Source organism: Ursus arctos, unplaced genomic scaffold (assembly GCF_023065955.2).
Source record: "Ursus arctos isolate Adak ecotype North America unplaced genomic scaffold, UrsArc2.0 scaffold_13, whole genome shotgun sequence".
NCBI classification, from domain to species: domain Eukaryota; kingdom Metazoa; phylum Chordata; class Mammalia; order Carnivora; family Ursidae; genus Ursus; species Ursus arctos.
This window is the reverse complement of record NW_026622797.1, coordinates 47,551,088-47,564,109: the sequence shown is the minus strand read 5'-3', so window position 1 is coordinate 47,564,109 and position 13,022 is coordinate 47,551,088. Positions and strand designations below refer to the sequence as shown.

The 13,022-nt window shown below is 40.4% G+C and overlaps 1 protein-coding gene across 4 annotated transcripts in view; it reads right to left on the bottom strand.

Moving 5' to 3' along the window:
• LAMA4 (laminin subunit alpha 4) overlaps positions 1 to 13,022 on the bottom strand; it is a 138,454-nt gene that overhangs the window by 57,323 nt on the left and 68,109 nt on the right. For all 4 annotated transcript variants that reach the window (XM_048226003.2, XM_026511614.4, XM_057311136.1 and 1 more), the window contains exons 9-12: positions 12,889 to 12,999; positions 6,801 to 6,912; positions 3,824 to 3,991; positions 1,180 to 1,373 (exon numbers count right to left, since the gene is read on the bottom strand). In XM_048226003.2, coding sequence (XP_048081960.1) covers positions 1,180 to 1,373; positions 3,824 to 3,991; positions 6,801 to 6,912; positions 12,889 to 12,999 — 585 coding nt within the window. The remainder of the gene's footprint in view (positions 1 to 1,179; positions 1,374 to 3,823; positions 3,992 to 6,800; positions 6,913 to 12,888; positions 13,000 to 13,022) is intronic.

The following is a 13,022-nucleotide window of genomic DNA, read 5'->3' as shown; positions in this document are numbered from 1 at the left end:
AAAAAGGCTGGTTATAACCCTCCAAACTTACTTTATGATCACTCAGTGGTTCACAAGCTGCAGTGTCAAAGGCACTGCTACAGGGTCAGAAGGAAAAGATGAAGGGTTTTAACAGAGCGAGTGGTGCTGGCAGAACTGCAACAGGGCAGCTGCTCAGGCTGGGTGGGGTGAGCACGTGGGAAGGCATGAGGAATGGAGGGGAGAAACCCGGAGGCATTTTGGTCCCTATCTTGACCATTGTTATTCTAAAAAAAAATACTGGCTGAGGGATTGCTCCTATTAGAAAATGGCAGTGATAAGGGTAATTCACTTTTATTTAGGGAAATTTCCAGTGACTTACTGAGAGATGGTGATGACTGAAAATGAGGGCAGAGAGTCTCACTTAAGTTGGTTTTGCAGACAATAAAAGCAAACAACAGAATTAATGAATTTGCTCATAGTTGCTTCCTATTATTTGACATTGTTAGATCACTCTGATCTTTATAAATATGTCCAGAGATGCACGTGTCTTCCTATCAGAAGATGGCCCCTCTCGATGGTGGTAGTTGTGAGTGCTTGCATTGCTTGGAACAGCCGTGACCACCACCAGATCTAAGCCGCAAGGTGAGCAGGCACAGATCCTGGCCCCATAGGGATGCCTGCCTTTGCAAGCTATGGCTATGTCTGGGAATTTCTCTCACCTCTTTGTATTTGCATGACCTTTGGCTTGAATTAGACTCCCTATCCCTGTGGCTATTGACCAGCCAGGCTGTGGGATTTGCTTATCATACCTTTCCAAAAGTTACACATACCCTTCTAGGGTATGCTTTGGTCTAGGGTATGGTTCTGGGTTGCTTTGGTGTTCTAGTCCTCTCGGTTTAAAAAAAAGGTAAGCATAGGAATAGCACATTGTTAACTCACTTGCAAGAACAACATACCCATACACACAGACACAAGCACCAAGAACAATTGCATTCTTATCAAAGCAGAAGATAAACAATTATCATGCTTTCAACCCGATTTAGGTGTACACAGATACATTAGCAAATTACACTGGAAAAAATTGTATAATATTTTAAAAATATGAATAATTGAATATATCAATATTTTAAAAAAAATCGTATGCCAACTGTGCCTTCTTATTAAAACTTTGGGTTGTATATGTCTGAAATGGGTTTATAGGTAGTGTGTCCACTGTACCTCATGGTCCCGCTGCCTGGCTGCTATGGCTCTGTTCATGTCTTCGGCATCCCTGACATGGTCAAGGGCCTGGTCCAGTGACTCCTGCAGGTCTGACAACTTAGCACTGTAGTCGTCCAGCTGCTCCAGGACAACAGGAAACAGAGCGCGAGTATCATTGTAGAGGCGCTGCCAGCTCTCAGCCTGGCTCAGCACTGGGAGAAACGGACACAGAACCTCAGTGTGGGCTTCTCCTGCCTCCTCTCATTCCATCCAGCATTTAGCAAAGATACAAACTTGTCAGGCCATGCCTTTCTCAGCAATAGAGACTGAAGCTGTTGTTCATAAAAATAGCCCCGCGTTTTATACTTGAAGAAAGAACTACTATGTTGAAGGGTTTGAGAGTCCTTGGATGACAGTCAGCCCAAAAAAGAGTTTGATTAGGTTTTCCAATGAGATTAGGTTTTTTGTGGAAATCATGTCTTTATGTTATGTTTATTATTACCCAGATTATTAATAATTTTACCAGACAAAGGGGTTTGGATATACTATAGTTTTACTATTAAAAATAACCCAAATTATCTTGTCTGTTACTGACAAGTGTTGTTCACAACCACTCATTTTCTGTATTCTCTTCAAGCATTGTTTTTAGGTAGCTTCTTTAGGTCAAACCTAAACCATTATTTTGGATGCTATGAAGATTTGATGGCAATGATATTTTCTTAAGTTCTGTGTATGTTTTAATTCTCTGATCAAAGTAACATACATTGACTACGTGCCTTAATTCTCTTTTTCCTCCAGGGAATATCAGTCAGACTTTTCAAGGTTTTGTATTTTCTTTCATCACTGTGAGCTGAAGATACACATTCATGACTGTAAAGAAAGTAGTTAAAAATGCATTGGCCAGGTGGAAGGTGGCTAAGTGGAAGATGTGATTGGATTCATTTCCTCAGGGCAGACTTGTTACATTCTAAAATAGGCAAAAAGTGTGGAAGCATTTGTCTGTGACATCAGAGCTCCAGCCTTTCTGAGTGCTGGCTTCATCCTGACCTAGAAATGTGGCCTAAGATTCTTCTTGAGTTCTTACTGTTTCTAAGACTTTATACATTTGTTATGGTAACATCTCTTTAAGCGAAGAGTGTTCCTTTTTCTAGAATAGTCACAATAATTTTTAGCAGAAATTGGTAGTAATGATCTTAGGGAAATAATGTGGTGCAGGTGTTCTTAACCCTTTTTGTGCCACTGCACCCTTTGTAATCTAGTGAAGCCTTCAGGCCCCTTCTTATCATGTATTTCAAAATGCATAAAATAAAGAACATAGACTTAAAAAGAAGACCAAGATATTAAAAAACAAATTGGTGCTACAACAATACATGTGCTTCTTTAGTAATACATGAAATAACAAGACCTAGAGGTGGGACTTGTAACTACTTAATTTTGAATTACTGATGAACTGAATGTTGTGAGATCAGAGTACAGCTAAAACCTGATACCCAAATCCGTGGCTGCTCTTGTTGATTGTGTAGATTAAAATGGACACAAATTCTTTGCAACTCTTCCTGTCAAGAGTAGAGTCTATTTCCTCACTGGGCCAGTCTGAGCCAGTAGGATAGATAGGACATTGTTGAGTTCCATTCTTGCCTTCCTGGAAGACTGTTGCCATGTGAATGAGCCTGGGCGAGGCTCCTTGAGGGTAACACCCCACAAGGGGGAGAGGCCCAGCAATCCTCGCTGAGGCCCCAGACATATGAGGGAACCCAGCTCCTGCTACATGCAGAAGAGATGAGATGTCCAGGTTGAGTTGAGCCCAAATTGCCAATGAAATCATGAGCAAATAAATGGTTATTTTAAATGAATACGTTTGGGGTGAGTTGTTAGATCGTCGTTGATAACTGATAGAGTGACCAAGTCATAGGTTCGCTAATACTACCGTGGTTTCTTGCCTACATTCATCATTAAGGGAAATGTTAAATTTGCACTGGAGGCTAAAAGTCATTAAAAGTCTTTCATAGACCTCAGAACATGAATGTCACTGGGCTTGTAGCTTTACTGCCTTCTCAATAAGATTTCTTTTATCGTAGTTTTGGAAATTGGTTCCCCTTAGTTTTTCTTCCCCTGTTTTATATGTTTTCACCAACTGTGAAGTCCCTATTTCTTCTCCTCAGGAGTTTAAGGTCTATAGATTCATGTGGAATCTCAGCTTCTTTTCAAAAGCTCAAGTTTGGGCCTGGATCTAAAAATCTTGATCCTGGGTCAGTTGTCCTGACTGATTCCCTGAGGCCACATGTAAGTTCTAAATAGCTGCAAATAGGAGCACCTGGGTGGCTCAGCCAGTTAAGTGTCTCGGTTCGGCTCAGGTCACAATCCCAGGGTCCTGGAATCCAGCCCCATGGTGGGCTCCTTGCTCAGTGGGGAGTTTGCTTCTCCTTCTCCCTCTGCCCCTCCCCACCCACATGCGCGGGCGCCTGTGCGCGCGCACGCACACCCTCGTGCACACGCACGCGAGCGCTCGCTCTCTTTCTCAAATAAATAAGATCTTAAAAAATAATAGCTGCAAATATTGGGGATAGCTTGCTTTGACAGAACATTCCTGAGGATCAGTATCCTCTCTTGGACGCAAAAGGAAGCGGACACGTGCTGCGCCCTAGGAGTTGAAATCACCTACGTTCATGGGCTTCATCTGCTTCCTCGTCCACTAGCTCCCTCTGTGTGAGAAATGGTTGGCGGCGTCTGATCTCCTCAAGCATCTTCTGGGCCAACACCAGCTTCTCAGAGATTTCCTCAGCGGTAAGTTCCTGCTCTTCCCCATAATAGAGCATCTTGTTGTTGATCTCTGAAAGGAAGGACACAGTGAGAGAAGAAAGCAGGCTGGGGTGTCCGGGCATTTTACAGTGATGCACTGAAAACGTGGACAGTGAGGGCAAAAGGCAGGGCTGATCCTCAAATGGAAAGAGCGTTTCGTTTAAAGACAGGGGTACCCACGATGTTCACGCTGCAGATACTGGTGTCAGCATTGGAATTCACCATATATTCCAAGGAGAAGTACAACCTGGAGGAAACAACTCTGCTTCGCATTTGGTGTCTTTGGAATGGGAATGGGATTAATACAAAGCCTGTCCTGACTTCAGCTGTGTCTGGTTTCCATAGTAATTCCTGAATGTTAACATTTAAGGCACACAAATCTGGGGTCTTTGATCAACATTTTCTATAAAATACAGAACTTGGAGAAAATCCTCTGAGGTATCTCCTGTCATATGTAGGGTGTGCTAGAGATATTAATTATATTTTAGCCAAGGATCTGGCCAAAGCTCTAAATCAAAATGAGAGTATACTGATAGTTGTTCAGGCGGATCTTTCAGATCATTCTATAGACCAGATATAAAAATAGAGGATTGTTATATTGTGATGAGAGCTTTTGTTCATTGATATATATATATATATATATTTTTTTTTGTGTGTGTGTGTGTGTGTGTGTACACACACACACACACACACTTTGCAACTGCTATTTACCTTCCGTAGTATGACTGTCAAGATTGAGCCATTTTGATTCTGGGTCATTTTCACCCCACTTCCGGAGAATTTTAGAACCAAAGGGACTGCTGATGCTCAGAGGGATCAGACGAGTTGTCTAAATACCAGCAGAGCTGAGTTGTTCTCTGACTTTCTCTTTCTACTAAATATGATCGGATGAAAGTTATGTAATTGCCACCTTGTCCCCTGACAGCTCTCGGAGGAAGCGTTTTATCTTCCTGGCATAAATGAAATTGTGTGTCTGTGGTTTACTATGATCTACGCGGTTGGCTAGACAAGATGGGTAAACAAACACTGGTGTCACATAAATCATGCCAGATAAGGGCTTGTATTTTATATGGATAATGGCTTGAAGGTCATCGGGAGTTACGTACAGATGGTTGGGGAAAAGGAGTGACACACTGTTGGTACTGTGTAGTGTCCCTGAATTCTGAAGGAAAGGAGATAAACGGGGTAAGAGGTTTTTAACATTGTAAATATTACTGAGAAAGTCATAGGGAAACCAAGATATGCTAGAAACAAAACTATGAAGGGATTAAACATTCACTTTGCAAGTAAAATCTATAATCTTAACTCCGGAAATAACCTAAACATAGATTCCCCGCACCCCCCCTTAGATCTAGCACTTGCAGTGCTGACTTCTATGGCATTTTGATCCAAATATTACATTTTCACTTCTGGCCTGTTTTATTTTAGCCATGTCTGGTGTAGATTAGAAAAAGGAACGTGGACAATAACATTTTTGCCTTAGCCTTTGGAGACTATTCATACATTCTTTTTAAAAGGTAAACTGATGGAAATTATTGTTTTCCATTTACATTTCTTTTGTATTTCTTTCATCTTTTCCTATGCTTAAAGGGTCAAATAGAGGGCTGAGATTCCTTCCAAATGAAACACGTTAGAATAAAAAATTTACAACAGCAAAGGTGAATTATTTTCTCTGAATGGCTTACTAGGATGTTGGCTTTACTTGCTGCCTAGAGGGGCATTTGTTTCTTAATTAGATGAGGTCAGCTCATCTAGGTTCAATCTTACTTTTGAAAAAAAATCAATAGTAACTCTAAAATGAAAAAAAAATTTATTGGTAGATGCAAAAGCATGAAACAGAGGACGGGACTGGGAGGTGTTTGAAATGCATGCCATTTATTTTTATTGTGTATTATAGCCAGCAAAGGAAATATAGCAAATGTCTTGGCTCCATTCGTCCCTTTGCCTGGAATATGTTCCCTATACTTCAGATAAAGATGTGACTTTCCCACTGTGGACTCCTCTACTCCATTGTGCCCGGAGATGCACTTGGTGTTGTCACCCAGCTCTTAATATATAGGATAAAAGCTATGGAAACACACAAATACTGTATCTTTGCAGACTGTAACCCAAGGAAATTCTCTTTTCCAATAAATGAAAGTGCCTGTTTTCTCTTGGTAAATTGGAGGCTGGCTTTCAGTGGGCTCTTAAGATAGTCTTCAAAATATAGCCAACACTTAATCAGAAGTTAGAGCACAAATAAGTACTCCTCTAAAAGGGAAGGTAAAATCTGCCACAACGCTTTAGGGCAAAGAAATCTCCCACATCCCCTCCAGGCTTTTCTTCTGGCTTGGGGACGGGAGCATGTTGCCTGCCTGGTCTTTGGGAAATGGCATCATAGAGAGAGCTTAGGACAGTTTGGATTAGTGGACAGTTTCCTGCCACTCTAAAGGCGGTGTTTTTGCTGAGAATAGCCCAGAAAAACATGACTCCTACTCAACTCTTGCATTTTAGAGACACCATAGCATTCCATTTCTTCTGCTGGAAAGGTTTTCTGGCATTCCACTTCCTTGAAATGCCTGGAAAGGGAATGATTCTATACATTCTGTATATTCTATACATTTATTCTTGACAACCAACAGATAGTAAGTAGGGATGAGTGCTCAGAAATCCTAGATGGACAAACTGGAAGACCTTATATGTAATATACATATATAAATGCACATATATTACCTTATCTATAACACTGTAACAACAGTTCCTGGCACATAGTAAACACTAACAGTAGCCATGTTTTTGTTGTTGTTAACAACACGAATGATTCCTTGACATTAAGCTGCATGAGAAAAGAATATATTTACCTTGAATTTTATCCCTCATATCGTGAGCTTGCTCCGCGAGCTGAGTTGCATGGTTAATGGTATCCATGCTTTCCTTCTGAGCCAGCTTGCCCCTTCTTGAGACTTGACTTTCCTATAAATAATCCATATAAACAGCAGCTTAAACGTACGAGAAAGGAATGTTCTATCTGTGCATGTAGTAGTGGGTGGGCGTAATGAATTCCGTAAACATAAATTTCCTTGGCATGTGAAAGTTCTATAATGTATAAAATGGTCCCAGAAATCATGCGTGAAGGTAGATGTGATGACCAGTTTAGCTGTATTCCTATGCCATCAGCCACAGTTCAGTCCAAACCAACCGCCTTTCATATGGAATTCACTCTTTGAATTTTTACTGTATCTCACGATTCCAGACTAGGAAATTACCCACGTCTGCTGATCGATCTGACGTTGTGCTGACGGAAGAGCTTAAAGTTTCACAGGGGAAACTGTTGAGAAAGGAGGCAGACCTTGAAATGCTCCGTGCGGCCAGTGGCTCCTGGGTGGTCCAGCCAGCGCTGACACTGAATTACCGCAGAGATGTAAAGGATTATGCTGACTGGGCTCAATGCTGTTTTCAGTGCTGCATTCCAAATTCCCATCAACACGGATGGCACTAGGGTACAAATAACCGCTCAAGCAGATTTGGCTCTAAGTGAGACTCTTCTCTGAGAAGCGGACTCCATTCTCTTCGCTGGGGAGCTTCTCTTTCAGAGCTCCCACTTTGTCGAGATGAAATCCCGACTCAAATGCAGCTTCTGAAAGCACGTGTGGGTGTGTATGTGCATGTGCATATTTCTGCGTCTGCAAGGGCAGAAGCTCATCTAAGAAATGGTTCAAGGCCAGGACACTGGCCTGTATGCACGGCGTTGGGGATGTGTACTGTGGACTTCCTTTTATCATTAGAAAGATTGGCTCATGGGTTATATGTAAGCGGAGGAGTTCTGTCTGACACTTGGTAGATGCCCATTTGCCTCATCTGGTGCTTTTCTGGCTCGGTTCTCTAACAAAGTGCTGCAGCATCTGAGCGGACGCAGGGTGGTCTGCCCCCCAGAGTGCTCGTAGACCCACTGCACACTTTCACCAGGACAGCAGAGGGGCTGTGTCAAATGTCTCTCCTCTCCTCCAGTGTTCTAGCCAGAGGATTATGCCATGATTTTACCTGGAAAAGCTCTTATGTTTTCCATGAATAACCCACAGAAGTGGCCCTTAGTCAAGGAAGAGAATGCAGAAATGGTATCATAACTAACATAATATAATAAAAAATCATAAAAAAAAGAAATGGTATCATAGCAAATATGTGCCCAGAGGTTTTTTATCAAGCAAGTCCCAAATCCCTTCCATATAAAGCTCCATGTGCAGCACTAATGCGACCATCATAGGCTTCCCGAAACAGTGGGCTCTCTGAACAGACACCTGCATTCTGAGTCATTGCGTTCCTTCCTCCAATGCCTGTCTTCCTCTTGCCTGTTCTCATGCTTTCCAGAGACATGAAATCTGTGCCCATTTTAAAATTACATGATGCAGAAAATAAGATGAATCTTATTCTGATGTCACCCCTCCCTGCTTTTGAAAATTATGGACACAAATGTTTAAAACATCTAGAAATTTTCAACAAGTTGATTTTTGATCCAATTTAAATTATATTTGCAAAGCACAACACTTGTTTTTTTTTTTTTTTTTTTTTACTTTGGCTTCATCCTTCAAAGAAAAAGTCCTATTGTAATTACTGTAGTCTTCTAACTTCTTTCTTTTAAGGAAACTTTGAATTGAAGCAAGGAAAGGCAGGTCGAGGATGGAATCCGTCTAAGAAGACTTCTTTCTGACAAACACCAGAGGGCGCTTAGATATACACTATATATTTGATAAAAGACTCCGTGGTAAAGAGGACCGCCTGTCACTTTAAATTCCAAATTTACTGGCTCTAATAGATAGCGATGCCTTATTTGAAAGTTTTATTTTTTTCTGTAACTTTGCTTATGGAAGAAAAATCACGGTACAGGTCCCTGGTAAAACCAGTGCACCTTGCTTTAAGAAGAGCTGAAATTAAAAAATTAACTCATAGTTATAAACTGGTTGATGGTTTACATTAAAAATAGATGAATCATTTACTCCCCTCAACAGCAAACACTCCTTGTACATATTTGACATAGAAAGTGGCAGGAACTTTTTGGTAATACAGTGTAAGACGGGTAGTGTATCTAGATTACTGATTTAAAAAAAAAAAATCAACCAGACTAAGTGAGGATAATAATCAATGTCTAGGGTGATCATATATGTTACTGCTTAAGCTATGACACTTTTGAAAGTGAAAGGGGAAACTTTTAGAAATCACTCTGGGAGACAAGTGTAAATGAGAGTACTGAACGAAACAGTAGTGGGAATACTGGTGTGCCATTTCAGAATGTGTACAGGGATACCTCCTATGGCTTTCCCTACCTCCTGAACATGGATGGCTTCTAAAAACTTTTCCAGACTGGATCTCTCCTCTGAGCTACAGACTCAAATCTTTCTCTAACTACCCTCTGGGCATCCACAGAGAAATATCCAGAGTAATCCATTCTGTAATTTTATTTTTTGATATTTATTTATTTATTTATTTAAATTTAATGTAATCTCTACCCCCAACGTGGGGCTTGAACTCATGACGCTGAGATAAAGAATTGCATGCTCTACTGACTAAGACGGCCAATTGCCCCCATTCTGTAATCTTAGAATAGTCATTTCTCTAAGCCAGAGCTTTCTTCCTTGTCACTCCTCATGTCCAGTTGGTCACCCAATTGTTCTTATTCTCCCTGCCATTCTGGCCTCTCTTCCTGTTTCATATGACCACAGTCTTGATTGATACTGATCACTGCAAATTCTTCTCAAATGAAGGCAAGGTAGCAATCAACCACACTTGTCTAGACTTTTCCAGACTACTGGTGTCCATATCTTCAGAGTCTTTACTCGCCAGTCCATCATCCCTACTGCAGAGGAATGTTTTTGAAATTTCAAATCTCATCAGTTCATTGTTCTACGTAAATACCTCAGTGTTCTCCAAAGTCCACAGGATGAAGTCCACATGTTCCTGAGCGTGGTGGTCGAGGTTTCTCATGATCTGCCTCAGAACACTTCTTCAGCAGTATCTCCTGCTCCTTGCCTTGCAGCTGATCTTTACTAGGCCATAGCCAAAGGTTTTCTAGTTCTAAGAACACACTATGAATATCTCTTTGCTCTTGTGTATTTTCTCTTGTTTGGAAGTACTTGATAAACTCGCAGTCATTTTTAAATACGTAGGTCAGTACTCAACATCTCTGAGAAACGTTCCCTCATGTACCCCTAGTGAACAAGTTCATTATTTCTTCGTTAGAGTTCTCTCTTTAGCCTGTTCCATGCCTCTCTTATTGATTGCTGTGTTATAATTGTTTTGTTTTATGTATCTGTTTTCCCTGCTAGACTGTGAGCTGCTTGAGAGGAGGGTTTATACTACATCATCACGTTCATTTCAGCACAATCACTTATACACCAGGTATTAAGTCATGCTTTCAGAATTGAAATATATTCTTATTTCTTGCCCTACATTTTTGTCAGGTTCAGAGATGAGGCTCTGATGTATACAGGTGACCTACTTTCCTTCTAGTTCTAAACATCTCTTTGATACATTGATAAGCAAGGAGGTTTTGTTGTGGCTGAAGGAGTAGGGTGGAGGTGGAGGAGATGGAGAAGTGGAGGGGATGGTGCCGCCCCTCCTGAGACAGTTCTTGGAGACTGGACTCTGTGACTTGGGGCTCTGCGACTTGGGGCTCCGCATTGCAACTTCAAGGTCCAGTTGGCAAGGGGTAGCACTGAGATTGAGGGAGGGCCACCGCCTCCACTTTTGCTTGTAGCCCAGTGCCACTCTGACTTTGAGCATGGTACCTTGGGAACATGGGAAAGTAGAATCTTGACATAGTCCTTGGGCCTTTCTTCTAGACGTGATCAGCGGTGGTAGAAGTGAGGTCCTTTTGAGCAGTGGCTATTTATGAATACAAATGCACGGGCATCCTTTAGGGGGTTCCCAGAAGTAAGAGGGTAGGAAAGGGATGTAGAATTTCCAAAAGGAGGCTAGAGGAATTGGTTATGAAGGTTGGGACAAAACCAGTCACTTTAGATTAATGTGAATTGTGAGATTTGGGTCTCATGAGATTTATGTGACAGTTTGCAAGGAGGTATTTTCAAGTTCAAGAGGCAACATTACTGAGATTAAAAAAAAAAAAATCACTGTGGGAACCTACAGTGAAATCCTTCACTCTATTTAAAGGCAAATATTTGTTACTTATGTGGTAGAAGACTTTCTAAGGCAAGCCTTTTCTTAAACCCTTCTATGAGACAATTAGGGACTCTTCTAGACTAAAGGATTGAAGGATGCTTGAGAAGTCATTAGGACCAGCTCTGGGCATTTGTTTTAAAATGTTTTAGCAGGTTCTTACACATCTGGATTGTTCTCATAGTCAGAAGGACCTTATTTTCAATAAGAGTCCATGGAAACAGCTAAAAGTTCCAAGAGCTTTATCATCAACCTCCTGCTTTGGTGGTCTGTTCTTGGTGCCCAAGAGCCCTTTCTATTGTGATGTCACTTGTAAGCTGGTGCTATTTTCTCCCTATGAAAGTCTGCATTTAAGTTACACTGGAAGTGGAAAAACTGTACAACAAAAGGATCAGTAACTCTGCCGGAGCGGTAAGAGGAACTAATCTTGGTGAAAATATTTTCTCAAGAATTGAGACACTTTGGGCAAATTCCAACCATGATACCGAAATGACAAAACAATGAGTTTTTCACAGGGATTTCTTTCCCGGTATTTCCTTTGAAATTTAAGAGATCTCACCGCTTTTTACATATGCTTGTGGTTGGATTACTATGCACCACTGCGTGGGAATGAAGGACACAATTTTCATACACATTTCAAAGGAATTGACTCTTCCAAAGATCAAATTAGAATAATTCATATTTTTAGAAGCATAACCTGTTCAAAGTTTAAGCGGTCCAAGTTCAAAAGAGATTATCAGAGTTATTTTAACCTTTATTTTTGTAGAAAATAAGAACTGTTTTTGAAAAGAACTTCAATGGTTTATAATGTCAAACACCAGCGTCTGAAAGTAGAAATTCCAGAGTACTCTGGGCAGTACTGGTAGAGCATAATCAGGGGAAAAAAATGTGTCAAACATTTTAATATGTAAAATATGGCACCTGTGGCTTAGTTATATTTTTCTTTATTAGTACAGATGATGGATATTTTTCCATTAGGCTCTTGGGGAGTGTATTTAATAGTCTTTCATGTTGACTCTGCTTCTGTTTTTATGTTCTTCTTGTTAATGTGTGAGAGTTTTACAAGCCATATTTCCCTCCGTATTTTTCTTAGTCTGGTTGACTTTTTCATTTATTTAGTTGTTTTACTGGGTATTTGAAATTTTATCTTGTCAAATCTATTACCTCTTTTTATTATAATTCTTCATGCTATATTTAAGTGTACTGTTTTTTCCTTTCAAGGTTTAACAATCTTTTAGTTCTGCTTTCTTACGGATTTGAGGTTTAAACTCAAGTCTTAATCTGTCTGGAATTTATTTTAGTATGTAGTATAAACTGAAGTTTGAAAGTGATTTTTTTTCCCTGTCAACCCGTAAAATTGTTTTCTCAGTGTGGATCTCTTTCCTTTTATTATTTAAGGCATCCTTTAGCAAACATTTAAGTTTTATATTCTATATAATAAAGTTTATTTCTGGGCTCTCTACAGCTCTTAGCCATAAAATGTTATGGCAAACAGCAGACCAACTATTCTAATTGAAACATATATCAACCATATTAACCAGCAGCAAATACAATGAAAGTTCCCCATAAACGTAGTTTTCCAAGGAAAGCAATCAAAATGGGAAGAGACTGTAGAGACCAAGTATATTAACTTTCTCCACAGATCTTGCCTTGATTTATTTTAAGGCACATGGGTCACTGCATTTTTCCTGCACTGTGTTAAGCCTCAATCGTTTGTGACTAGCCAGGCTCACCCCAGCTAAATCCTTTCTCTGAAGGCAGTCCCAGAAACTGAGTACATACCCTTTCAGCTAATTCCTCCACGTCAGACAGAAAGCTTTTCATTGTGCTCTCAGCATTGTTGATTTGTATCTTTCTTAGGACATACTGGTTTTCTCTTTCTGACAATTTTGTCTGTGGAAAAAAAAAAGTTTTGA